The sequence below is a fragment of the Orbicella faveolata genome, unplaced genomic scaffold, assembly GCF_042242905.1.
Source record: "Orbicella faveolata isolate gen_17 unplaced genomic scaffold, um_ofav_v1 contig_24, whole genome shotgun sequence".
Taxonomy (NCBI): domain Eukaryota; kingdom Metazoa; phylum Cnidaria; class Anthozoa; order Scleractinia; family Merulinidae; genus Orbicella; species Orbicella faveolata.
The window spans coordinates 19369374-19383029 of NW_028301552.1; the positions used below are offsets into that span (position 1 = coordinate 19369374).

The 13656-nt window shown below is 39.8% G+C and overlaps 1 protein-coding gene across 6 annotated transcripts in view; it reads right to left on the minus strand.

Annotated features, from left to right (window-relative positions):
* Window positions 1–13656, minus strand: part of LOC110045593 (MAM and LDL-receptor class A domain-containing protein 2-like) — a 66812-nt gene that overhangs the window by 32422 nt on the left and 20734 nt on the right. For all 6 annotated transcript variants that reach the window (XR_016207736.1, XR_016207737.1, XR_016207738.1 and 3 more), the window contains exons 14-29: window positions 12778–13376; window positions 10962–11093; window positions 10186–10421; window positions 9130–9214; window positions 8674–8805; window positions 8133–8365; window positions 7362–7446; window positions 6677–6833; window positions 6112–6308; window positions 5444–5734; window positions 4864–5160; window positions 3728–3881; window positions 3277–3470; window positions 2396–2695; window positions 1406–1705; window positions 349–505 (exon numbers count right to left, since the gene is read on the minus strand). Coding sequence is in view for 2 of the 6 variants with exons in the window: in XM_089291127.1 (XP_089147253.1) it covers window positions 349–505; window positions 1406–1705; window positions 2396–2695; window positions 3277–3470; window positions 3728–3881; window positions 4864–5160; window positions 5444–5734; window positions 6112–6308; window positions 6677–6833; window positions 7362–7446; window positions 8133–8365; window positions 8674–8805; window positions 9130–9214; window positions 10186–10421; window positions 10962–11093; window positions 12778–13376 (3549 nt within the window). In the remaining 4 variants the exon portion in view is untranslated. The remainder of the gene's footprint in view (window positions 1–348; window positions 506–1405; window positions 1706–2395; window positions 2696–3276; window positions 3471–3727; window positions 3882–4863; window positions 5161–5443; window positions 5735–6111; window positions 6309–6676; window positions 6834–7361; window positions 7447–8132; window positions 8366–8673; window positions 8806–9129; window positions 9215–10185; window positions 10422–10961; window positions 11094–12777; window positions 13377–13656) is intronic.

A 13656-nucleotide genomic window follows, 5' to 3' on the forward strand; every position in this document is an offset into this window, starting at 1 on the left:
TTTCCCTTAATAACCTGACTCTCGCCTGAGTAAAGAGAAGCCCCTGCACAACCCTTTCCAAGTCTACGGCTATTAACGAAAAGGTAAATGATTATAAAGAGATAATATATCTTTGCTTTATTTTTACCGAGTTGAGTGATTTAAAATCTCCTATTATTATCTTTTCCTACGCACAAGCTCACTCATGACGTTAAATCAACCCTGCATCTTAACAAAACACGGTCTCTTTATCAATCTCCTCCCACTCACCTCCTCTCCCTCTCTCCTCCTCTCGAATTTATCGCGACAACGTATCTGCCTCTCGTCTATTCTAAAGCTTGCAAAACTGGAGGGTGTTCAGGTACTTACTAGGAATAATAGAAGTACAGGTCCTGAATCCAAACAAAAGCGACTGCCTGACTTATGCCCACGCTGCCAATCTCCCAATCACATCTTACGTAACTTGAGCCTCTGTAGTCGTCAACATGTATCTGACCAAATGATTGATTTATGTAGCCTCCGCAACCTAAAGGAGGGAATCAATGACCTGGTAAATAAACAAGCAGGTAGATATAGAAGAAAATTGAATAACCCAGTAACAGCGCATAATTGCATTTCATGTCATTTTGGATTTATTTCCCATACATTTACGTTTTTTCTGACTTTATGATAAAATGATGATTTAGCGATGATGGAACCAAAATGGCGGACGACTTAAGGACGTTCGCGCTCATTGTTACTGCGAATCCTTTCTGCGCAGGAAATTCATGTCGCAACGTCACGCCACGTCATACATTGTACGTGCAAGCTAAGGAAGAAATATAAGGAAGTGTAGGGCTTGGCACCGGGTGCGCTAGCTTCGCCTGCAATTTACTCTCTTGGATGCTCAGTGACCCCCTTTATTCTTTCCGTAGATCAATTCCTCTCCCGATTTTATCCATTTTAACCAAAACAAATTCAAACAAAACAGGAAAAATTGAATGCGTTTATCTGATCTAAATTTCACTCACGTAACTTTTTTATGGCCGATAGTTGTGTAAGCTAACTTCGTCTTAAATAACGAAAACGCACCCTGGATAACGGATGGTCGTCAACACGTCTTATCTTGAAAACAAACACGGTAACACCCCATTTTCTTACCATTTGGTAAAAGTTGATCTTTACCATACTTAAGCTTCATGGTAAGTTTAAATAAAAAAATCTGTCCGTGTGAACATTTTGGTCTAAATGAACGGACTATCGTAATCCTTTAATCGATGCGTGACTAATTATTATCTCCAGTCTACTTAGCTGCCTACATGTAATATCTCGTTTTCAACTGCACTTTTTATTTGATACTTCCCTACATTTTATTTCCTGCGATTAGAAATAAATACCCGTAAGAGGTGCTCGGTAGCCTCGTTCATTTATTAGAAAATAATTGTACCTGTTGTAATGTATCTCCGGTAGGACTGTGGTCCTGCACCCTTTGATGTGAAAGCTGCCACTGATATTCCGTAGCTGTGTGCTGCCTTCAGACCTCTAAATATCACCATGTGAACGCTGGCGCTGCTAGTGTTTACAGTGTTTGTCAAACTGTAATACCAATAATTATACTCGTAGAGATAAACTCTGTACCCCAGTAGAATACCGTTTGCAGTGTGCTGAGGAATGGGACTCCATTGTACCATCACTTCATCGAACTTTAGGTTTTTCAGTGTTACATTCGATGGCTCACTGCTGGGCACTGAAACAAAACAAAACAAATGCTTGAAAAGCTAGAAAAAAATCGTTTTGCAAATAACAGAAACTCAAGTGAAAGTTTGGGAGGAGAAGGAGGAGGAGGAGAAATCCTGCGGGAACACAAGCTGTTGGCAAGTATTACCATAGCTTTTTCCTGTTTATCGAGACCCATTAAGCGATCTTTTCATTAATACCTCGCGCTAGCTCTATTTGTCTATTCTTGGTTTTCGTGTTGCCTCATTGCCGCCATGTTGGATGACATGAACAAAAGATTTATAATTGCCTGTTTTGATTTTGTCTTCCAACATGTTCGCCAGCCCTTTGACTTTTGAATTTCTTTGATTTGGTTAGATATCATCAATAGCTAGGGTTATAAAAAATACAGCCTTTAGCGTTAGCTTTCAATTCTTACAAGGTGTTTCTAATTCAATAAGCGTCATGTTCAATTGTTTGCTGAAAGAGCCGGCTGTCTTTACGACCATACTGAATTTCTCAAACGAAGAAAAAGATTGACTGAAAGAACTCATTTCCTGGCGAAGAAACATTTGCAAACACTATTACGGCCTTCATGACGGCATGTGGTCTAACAATATGCGTCCTCTATTTGTGCGTTGTAAACTTGACTTTCAGAATGCGCATGACTAAAATATCATCCTCAATTCTATGGACATGCTATTTTTATATAATTTCTTACCTCCTTCTTCAGTCCTCGTTATTTCTGTTTGAGTAGAGTAAGTACCGTTGCCAACACTTGTCGTCACAGCAATAACTTGCACGTCGTAAAACTGGTAGCTTTTCAGAACTGCACCAGTGTAATGTGTGTCATATGAATTTGGGACTTCAAAAATCAGGCTGACATTTGAATTATGTTCTCTGTAGTTCACCAAGAATCGCTGAATAAACAGGTTCGTTAGAGGAAACTGTGACCACTTCACTGTCGATGAAGAAGACGTGCTATTGGTGACCGTGAGATTCCAAGATGGCAGTAGTTGTGCTGATGGAAGAAAAGATAAAATAAAGAAACTGATGATGTGCTTTCCGCCCAAATAAGATATGAAAACATGTAATTCCCGTGTTTGATTCTCGAGGATTCCGAAACACCACAAATGCTAAGGTATTTTTGGTTTTCACGTGACGCTATCAACCCCATATTGGATGGCATTGACAAAATATTTCCTTCTAACTTATTTTGTTTGTGTCATCCAAAAAAGCCCCTGGTTTTATTCATTTGATCATGAATCTCTCAGGATTTGTTGCAAAGCATCAATAGAGTGAGATGATGTGACATGTTAAAACATTTTTAGAAGTATGATATTAGTTGCGTTAATGAAATACAACAACTGGCTGGTTTTAATTAGGTACAAGATAAATAAACAACTAACGCAAGTTGGGCAAGATTAGGAGCTAATGATACCTTTGAACGAGAACTTGCGTTTTTCTGTTTACTGACTGATACGGGGATTATTCCAAGCGTAGCCAAGGTTTTTTATATTGACTTCTCTTCCCCAGACTTGTGTGTGCATAATACCGAACAACTACTCAGCGGTGAACATTTTTGACACTTCGAAATCTTACCTAAGCTTAGCGCTTGTTTTAAAATTGTGTACTGGACTCTGACGTAGCTGTATCTGTATGATAGTGATGCTGCTAGTGTTATGCTGCTTCCACCAGAAAATGGAATTTCTACGGTGAGCCCGGAGGTAACTGAATTACATCCTCTTCGACTGTACACCTCAACGCCTTGGCTGTCAAAAATCTTCACGAATTCGCTGTACAAACCATTACAAAAACACTGGTCAATCAACAGATCATTTACAATTTACTCAAAAAAACACCAATCTACTAAGAGAGACCAAGACGACTTCAGTCTGATCACAATGCCAAGATTTGGACTTTACAGGGCAACCAAACTTAGTCATATTAATTTTGTTAACTTTAGCTTTTCCTTGCCTTTACTTTGCGCTAAAAAAATGTCACTGCTGAAAAATAATTGCATTTATGAAAAATAAATTCTAAATACCCTCACCTGCAATAACCAAAGTATATGTATTGAAAAGAAATGAGGGCGACTCCTTGTCGCATACCAGCGCTTCGTATCTCGACACTACAGTTTAGAGTGTTATAATCCGAATGCGTAAAGTTCAACCATCCGGACGACTGGTTCACGAAGCCTTCACAGTCTGGAATTAAATAACATGACAAATATTTACTTTAGTTCGTTTGGTCGATCAGGATATTGGAAGAATAAATTAATATTTTATGGTAGAAAAGGCAATAGGCATTTCAAATTAGTTGCTGTTGATGTTCCTAGACGGACAGTTTCGTTAAAGGGAATCTTGGCTGAAAAGCAGCTCAAGTTCCAAAGTATACCTAATGGTTCTATTTAACTGATCCTGGAGTTTTAAATTGATATCTCTGTAAGAGGTTTGAATACGAAGTGTTTGGTTTTCAGTTTAAATCACCTGTGCGTCGCTATGTTTACTTTATTGTAATTCATGACGTCATCGCGCGGTCGGAGACCTGAATGTGGAGTCTACAGAAGAAGATTTGTTGTTGAAACTGTACATATCAATCCTGAATATGAATTGTAAACGATTAGAAGCTTTTTTTTGTATTTCTTTAGATTCACGCAATGTTGTTTTTTAAAACGTCCAACTGCGCAGTGATATCAGTATTGCGCATCAAGTTTGCAAAAATACACATGGTGACCCACGAGAAGGTTGAAATCCTAAAATAGGAGAAGGGAAACGCCCAGCATTCAAAACAGGCAAAGAATTACTGACTTCAAATCGCTAAAACAGTTAAACTCAAACTCCAACTTGTGATTTGGAACAAAACCGTTTTTTAGCCAAGATTTCCTTTAAGCTTCAGCGAAATATCAGTGGACATTCAAAAAACAGATCATTTGTGAAGTATACTGCGTTGTTAGGTGACTTATTAACTCTTTAACGTTTCGCCAAAATTTTGCAAAACTCTTCACCCAAAAACCCAGAGGTACTGGCAAAACAAGAAATTTAATACATGGTAAGTCTGTCGTTAAAATACTAAAAATATAGATAGAGTTTTACCCTTTTATTTTCAAACTGTTCTTCCTATCGAATGTTAGCTGGACAACAGATAGACACGATTTATAAAATCAGAGGTACTCATATTGACACTTACCTTTAGTTATGTAAAGATAGGACGATCGGGGCCCTTGTCCCTCAGAAGTAAAGGCTGCCACGGAAATCTGGTAGCGTTGACCCGTCTGAATACCCGTCAGTACAACATGCAATTCGTCGGGACTGCTGGTGTTGACAGCCCTCTCCAGTGAGTAATAATACTGGGTGTCTTTGTAATAGACCCTGTAACCCAAGAGACGGCCATTGACGTAGCTGACAGGGACAGGATCCCATCGTACCAGGAACTCATTCAGGCCATGGTTTGTCACTTGAACATTCGTAGGGGCTCGGCTGGGAACTAAGAAAAAATTGAAATGAATATGTGGCAGGGAAATTCATAGCAAAACAATAATCTAATTGTTTTAGATTTTCAGATATATCAACACAACAGAAATGACTCAATTTAATGTGGAAACATGCTTAGCTAGGTTTGGGGCACAAATAGTAAAAAACAAAAAAAGCGTTTCTTATTTCAAAGTAATATTAAGGTCTATCAGAAGACAACGAGAATTTGGATCGTCCTCTTGAGCAAAATCTGAATGAAGGCCCAACGGATGGTGGTAGAGGAGGGGGTAGCTCACCTCCTTCTGGTGTTTTTATTGTAACCGTTTGGCTGGAGTAGGTGACGTTTTTATTGATGCTTGTAGTAAAAGCAAAGACTTGAACATCATAAGATGTATAGCCTTTAAGACGGTTAGTGTAGTACGTATCACTGTAACTGCTGGCTCTGAAGAGTGTGCTGACGCCATGCGGTTCCTTGAACCTCACCAGGTAATGATTGACGCTCGGAGACAGCGGAAAAGCCGGCCAACGCACCGAAGCTGAAGATGATGTTATGCTATAAACTGTTATGTTCCAGGAAACTTGGCTGGCTGTTAAATATAAATAAATGAATAAATAAGTAAAAATAGGTAACTAAATAAATAAATAAATAAATAAATAAATAAATAAAAATAAATAAATAAGTAAATACAGACAGGCAGATCGACAGATACACTGACCGACCCACCGCCGACCGACAGACAGACAGGAAGACAGAAACACGGATGGACGGACGGATGGACGCGCGGATGAATGTACAGACAGACAGACAGACAGACAGACAGGCAGACAGATGATAGACACAGAGAAGGTAATAGAAGGCAAAGCAGAAATATGAATGAGGGAGCGGGGTTACCTGAGTAATCAGTAAGCTAGTAAGTAAATAAAAAGGGATAAAATATAAAAAGTAGAATATATGGTCTCAGACCTGAATCAAGTCCTTGGCTCAAGATATCGTAATCAAGTTTGACAGCGCTCCACCTATATTCCAGGGCTATTTGCAGTGTTAAATGGTTTGTTGTTCCAATTGGAACTTCCAGTGAAGTACCATAAGGGAGAGACGATTGACATCCTTCATGGTTAAAGACTTCAGTGCCATTCGAATGACGTATCCTAATGTGTTCACTAAAAAAGCAAATACAAAATGAGTAACAATATCCCAGAGTTGGTGGTCAAAGACAATAGTCGAATTACTCTCTACGTTAAATTAACTTATATGAAAAAGTTAAGGACAAGCTAATCATTCTCATGCTGAACAGAAGAGTAGTGTTGCTCACCTGAGGACTAATCAGGTTAACCCGTCTGTTAGTCAGACTTACCGAAGTGCAATGCCGGTAAGGCTAAGAGGAGCGCTATTCAGGCCAACCGGAGTACATAACATTATAAATAACTTTTAGCTTGCAAGGATTTCATAACTCATTGGTTCACAGATTGTCTCGACCTCAAAATAGTCTCTAGCTTTTGACAATCAACTTTATTCACTACCTTCCTACCTGCAATAACCAAAGTATATCCTTTGTAGTGAGATAATTGCAACTGCTTGTCTTATTCCAGCACTACCGATTGTCCAATTGCAATGTGATTCGCTCTCATCTCCAGAATTACCAATGTCCACCTCTCCAAAGGATTTATTCAAAACACCTCCACAGCCTAATAAGTCATTAATGGGAAACATATGTTTTAACGTTTTTCATATGAATGATTCAAAAATGGCGAAAATAATAGTTATAACGAAAGAAGAAAACAACAGCGCGGACCACGGCGAACAAGAATAATAACTAAAGCTTGAGTATCGGTCCTCCCAACGGAGGGGAAGAGGGGAGAGGAGAGAAATAAGGGGGAGGAAGGAGGAAAAATGAAGGAAAGGGAAAAGGAAGAAAACCTTCCTCTGCTTCTCTCCTACTCCTTTCTCCCCTCCCCTTAGGAAGGCTTGATACTCAGGCCACAATAAACGCCACCAGTTGACGAAAAGTTTGAAATGTCTACCATCTAACCAACAAGCTGGGACGCTCTGTACCGCTACCTTTGAAACGACGGAATGTAAATAGATGCCATAAACACAATGTCACCAAATAATGTTTCGCAAATCCATCTTATGTACACCAGCACAATTAATAACAGCAGAAGGCCGGCTACCAAGTTTTTGAGAAAAGACGGCATCACCCACAGACGTCTTACCTGGACAGTTTCCTTCAAGAACTGTGACGTCATCAATGGCAATGTCACTTTGGTATGATGATCCTCTGATCCCTTCGAATGTTAACTGGAAATGAGAATTTTATGTCACCAAATGTTCACATAAAACGTCTAAGTTTGAAAGGTAGTTTTTTTCAATTTTCAAAGAGACAATAATTATTTGCACCTTAAAGTATGTTTCCTTACCAATGATTTTGAATGGAAATAGCATTGCAATGGTTCAACAGTGCCTTAAGCTAAAGGCATACATTTTTCCTTATTGATAGTAATTTGTTTAACACTGACCGTAAAATTACAAAATCATCGTGTGTCTATGCAACTGTGTTGGGATTGATTAGTTTGAACGGTTTAACGATCGATAAAAAAATAAATAAATACTAGTTATCCGACGCTTTCGAGTCGTATACCGTGAAATATCCCATGATTCACCTGCATTTTCTAGGTTCACCCGAAAGTCTTTAGGCGCGGCCTTTTTTACGTTCTACACACGAGCTTTTAGGTGAGTGTGTATACCAAGAAAATACAAGTGACAAGTGCAACATTCCATGGCATACCACGAGAAAGTGTTCCATAACTATTTCATGCCGTGGCATAGAAAATACAGTGGCCAACACAACCAATGTGACATGCGCGTGTGCGCGCACAATGGGAAGGTTGAGTGTAATACCGTCGAGTATACAACGGCTTCCCTGTATTCTTATTGGCTGTGTTTACTACTGGCATAGTATAAAAATTTATATCTATCATACTTACCACATCACTTAGATAAAGCACCCTTGACACTTTCTTCCAGTAAAATCCCCGATTTCCTGATTTAGTGAATATTTTGTCATTTCCATTGAAGACGTTTAGAGTTCCCATCGAAGATCCATACATGTGGTAGTAGAAACTCAAGCACGAGTATGATGGACTTCTTGGTACTGCAAGCTGAAGCTTGGCATTATCACCCGATGACCAATATGAAGCTTCAATGTACATATATTTGCCTATGGAAACAAAATCAATTCCTCTTGATTTTTTTGCGCGTCAGGGAGCTATGTAAAGCGAGCAAAAACCGGCGAGTTATCGTCAATAATGTGCTGCTGAAAAAGGTGTTTCGATGGAGGGTCTATTTGGATCACTTCGGGCCAAAGTCGCTTATGGATTATTTCGTTAAAAGCGTAGCTTCGACGACGAGGTTGTCCCTCAAACTAAGTGCTCCACGAAACAGACCTATTAACAAGCATATTCTAATTAGCACATTCTTTAACCTATCAGTGAACATCTTCGAGAAGTAAAATCGAACGCAATTAACCTGATCCACCATGATCTGACGATGGTCCCGTGCTTGAAGATGAGGTGGAACCTGAGTGAAGTGTCCAATCAAAAACATCTGACGTGGATTGACTCCACCCGAAGCATAGACCGCTGTCGAAGCTACAAGAAACTAAAGCAATAGAACACAGACATGATTTGAAGCATCTTTAAGAGTACACATCAAAAGAATTGACTATTATATTTGTGCTTTCCTTTCCAGCCAACTTTAAGAAACTCTTCAAATGAGGTATTCCTTGGTTTATTGCGCCTGATCAATAATCTAAACATGTAATGTAATATGATGTACAACAACGTGTAATGCAACTCGAGCTTCAATAACTTACAAGCAGTAGTGATTTTCTGTTACTAAACCAAAGTGCGAGGGAGTGAGGGGGTAGGCGCGATGAAAATGTTTGTCTTTTTCCTTAAGCTTAATTAATAAACATATTTTTACCTGGACATTTTCCTTCAGTAACATTTACTTGATCAATGGCGACATCACCCGTATATGAACTTCCAGTTATTCCTTCAAATATAATCTGCAAACAAGTGCCAAATAGTTACCGTTTTCCTGCAATGGAATTTAACAATTTTTTTTTTCGCCTTATCACATCGGCCGGATGGTTAGAAGCCTCTGTTACCAAAGATTCGTGTGTTGTTTAGAGCATTAGGTAGTTTTTTTAACTTTTTTTTCCTGAGAACAAATTGCTTCTGAAAACAGCCTCAGAAAAAGTGATTGGAGCATCACGAAGCAGTTATAAACAATTTGCGATTGCTTTGACAGAAGGAGGGGAGGCGCGCCTGGGAATAGCCCTATAATGCACCAGAGTTTGGTCCAGTAGTGAGTACAAATACCCCCTGTTGCTTAATGTTGCAGAAACTGCACCAGTCTTTATGAGGCACCGGGCAAAAACACAAACTTTCTTTGAAAGTAGAAAGAGTAGTATAATTGAGTGCACTTACATGTTTCTGTGCCTGTTTGTTTGTTCGTGTCTTTCTTTCTCTCTCTCTTTCTTTCTTTCTTTCTTTGTTGTTTGAAATGACGCAAAAATATTGGAATTTATTCTTTCAAAAGAAAAGATCTTCGAGCTTCCGGTACTTAATTCGATCCGGCAATAACATTATAACTTATAACGAAACAGATGTAGTGATTGCACGAATTAAGGTGCGCGAGCTAAGATGTGTAACCCTTATATTTATTGCACAAGTTGTAAGATCGATAGACGGTTATACGGTGAATACTAAACGCGTAACGAGTTCGTAATGCGGGGTTATATAATGAAGACTCACGTTATATAGATGGATTTTGCGAGTAGACTTATCGTGTGCGAGTAAGCTGTTCGTTCAGGAGCCGATTGATTAAACCATTACCCTTTGAACTGTTGGAGTGAAGGTTTTGGTTGTCCGCGCGCTTTACGACATATAAAGTGAAAGGCAGTTCACGAACACCAACGATAGTATATAGTCAGTAGTACAAACGCGAGCTACGGTAAAATAGGAAATCACTCACCTCCCTATCGAGAGATACTTCTTTTTCCACTAAATGCCAGTTGTTCCCCTGATCTCCAGACACGTTGAATATTGTATGATTTCCATTGTAGACATTAAGAGTTCCAGCTGATGCCCCATACATATGATAATAAAATGAAAGGCACGATGGCTTTCCATTGTCTAGAGCGGTGAGCACAAGTTTTGCGTTTTCTCCAGGTTTCCTAGGGGAAGACGTCTCTATGTACATATACTTCCCTGAAGACATGCAAAAAGATAATCTATATTTTTACATATACAAGACTTAACGTTACTAAGATGATAGACGATACCTTGCGAGGCAGAGACTCGAAAAGAATAGTTTGAATACCTGTAGTTGAAAATCTACATTTTTGTTCAATGTTTTGTTTGTATGCATTAATATGCTATCTCATTAAATAGCCCAATGGTTTTGAATTCTTGGTTACTCTTTCATCTGTCGAAATATTTAAGATGAAGCTACACTGCATTGGTCTCGTGTTCCCAGCATCTCCAGGGTAACTTATAGTTGATTGGTCTTCGAGGCCACTAGTTAGAGAGGAACGGATTGGCGAAATTATGAGGTCGTCTTAACATAACTCCACCCCAGACCTGCAGGCTCTCTTACTCTTATATGAAGAATACACATTTTGTTTGTTGGTTGGTTGATTGTTTCGTTGGTTGGTTGGTTGGTTGGTTGTTCGGTTTGCACAGAAACAACACTTCTTGTCACAGTCAAATAAAATAATATGGCGATGGATAGGTCTGATTAAATCTAACCTGATCCACCTTGACCAGAACTCGGGCCTGTGGAAGAGGAAGGCGTCGAACCAGATGCCAGCGTCCAGTCAAAATCATCCGAAGACGACTGATTCCATCCAGAACACAACCCGTGATCAAAGGTACACCAGACTATGAAGACAAATAAAAACTTTGCAATCATTTTTTCATGTTTCTGCCAGAAAGGCATAAGTATCACTTTTCCCTTTGATGGTTTCTTTTTTAACATAACCGAAAAGGGCTAAGGTTACCGTATATCTTCAAAGGTGTCTCGCGCATCCAAGCGATGTAGCGCGTCCGGTTTGAACTGTAGATACCTAAACCCCCTATATCACATTAAAGCTTACAGAACTGGCTATCCAACTATACCAAGAATAGACCATTTTACAGTTCAGTGACCTGGCTTTTGGATGGCAGCGAGGCTGGAGTTGAGCATGTTTTGATATAGACCTCACTGCTTTTGTTGTGTTAAACAAGTTGTTCTGATGCTAACTAGGTGCGTTTACATGACAAAAGCAGTCAGGTCTGTATCAAAACAAGGTAAACTCCAGCCTCGCTGTCATCCAAAGGCCAGGTCACTGAGCAGACAACTGGAAGATGTTCTATTGTAAAATAAAACAAGTTGTCGAATTTTTGATGACCACTAAATGCGAGCTCCCGAATCGCCTTTTGAAAGCTACAAGTCAAAGCGAAATAATTTTGTTTTTCGCCAATTTAAAAAAAGATCTCTTGCTTCGCAAACATACTCCGCCCATAAACGCCTTCAACTGGGTTCTCACATAACTGAGCCAATCAGTGCAGGGAAAGTTTACTACCCCTACGGGCGAAATTTACGCACGATTCTCCAAAAAACTCTTGTGTTTCGCAATGCGCTCAAGGCGGAGATTTGAGAAACTTTCCTGTAGCTCGGGTTTACTACAAGCTGCTCTGGCAAAATGAGGAAGACGAAAAAGGATGCGAATTAACGCTGCAGTGGCTGGGCGAAGAGAACAAACAAAAGAAAGCGCGGCGGAGCAACTGGCATGGATAATTTTCCAATGGATGTCAATAGTCCAACGGTTTGTCGGTATCTGACTCATCAGAAATGCCTCTTTCAACATCCCTGTTATCGCTTTCAAGTTCCCGAATTTTTACAGAACCATTCTCATCTCTGGACTCGATTCTTTTGCTCGCTGGATACGATAGCAATAGCTTCATCCGCGAGGCCAACTTTCGCTTCTTAACTCATTGATGTAGTTTCATTCGTTCTTTGCTGTTTTTGCTTTATCGATTTCCCGTGGTCCATGTTTGCTAATAACTTAATCGAATTACATCTAATACGAAAAATGCTTGGTAGTCAGACCAACAAGGCTGATCAACTGAAAATAGCTTTTTCAGCAAAAACTAATGCCCATTTAGCGTCATGTGAGTCGCCAATTCGTGACATCCGTACAGGTAATTCATGCAAGCGTCGTCTCGGTTGATTGCAATAAAGTCATAGGGCTGTCAATCAAGAAGGAAACTTTTGTTTCCGGCGAAAACGACAATATTCTCCGCCAATATTCAGTCTTTTATATACGTTGATAATTTTCAGCCCAATAGCATCCTTCAGAATTTTGGAAACCAGTGCATTTTTTCAGAGTTATGGCGGTGTGTAACATAGAGTTGACATCCCATTTGACGAAAAAGATACACTTATCTCGCGATTTGTAGCCATTTGTGCAAGAAAAGTGTTTATGCAAATGGTCCTTATCTGTCTTAATATTAATTTTTAAACAAGGTCATATTGTGTCAAGAATTGTTTTGTTAAAAGATTACCATTTTTTATCATTTTTACCTAATGTAGAAGGTGACTGAGCCGGTGGTGATGCGCTAGGTGGGACGACAGTGTACATATTTGTCAACAGCCATGATTTAAACTTTCGAATTTTGGAATACACCCCATACCGCCCTGCTACGGCACATCCGTAACCCCAGCTGGTGGCTCCCTCAAGATACCAGGTACCATTGAACTCGCACACCAATGGTCCACCACTGTCACCTTGGCAACTATCAACTCCTCCGACATCTAGACCAGCACAAAGCATGGAGTCGTCAATTTGGTCAGGATAAGCAGTTTCGCAACGACTTTGGGACACAAGTGGCACTTCTGCTTGCATGAGAGAATTTGCCGAGGGGCCTCCAGAATATGTAGTCCCCCAGCCAGTTATCCAGCATTTCTTGTTTATGTTGTCGAGGGGAAGCTGATGACTGGTATCTGGCAAGCAAACAAGCCCAACTCCAACTCCAAGATCAGCCGGGCTCACAAGTTTAATAAGGGCAATATCATAGCTGTAAGAGTTGGGACTGTTATAATTCTCGTGCATTATAATTTTTGCAATTCCAATGTCTTGTTCTGTTCCAATACTGCTACTGGTTCTGTAGTGCGCTCCTAACCTGAATAAAACAAAAGGAAAGGATAGACAAAATCAACCTCATTTTAATTAAACCCACTAGGCTGAATTGGTCGTCCTTTTAACCCTCGAGCGTACAAGGGGAAACAGATCCGAAGGAGGCAGGAGACCATGGTCTCCTTCTCTTAGGGAAGGTCAGACTCCACTCTGTAATACTTAAACGTTCAGTAACAGTTCATTCATCCCTAGATGAACTTGCGATGTGTCAGCTGTTTCTTGGAGGTATGAGGTTGTTTGTACCTACGATAGTTTTTTTTTTTAAG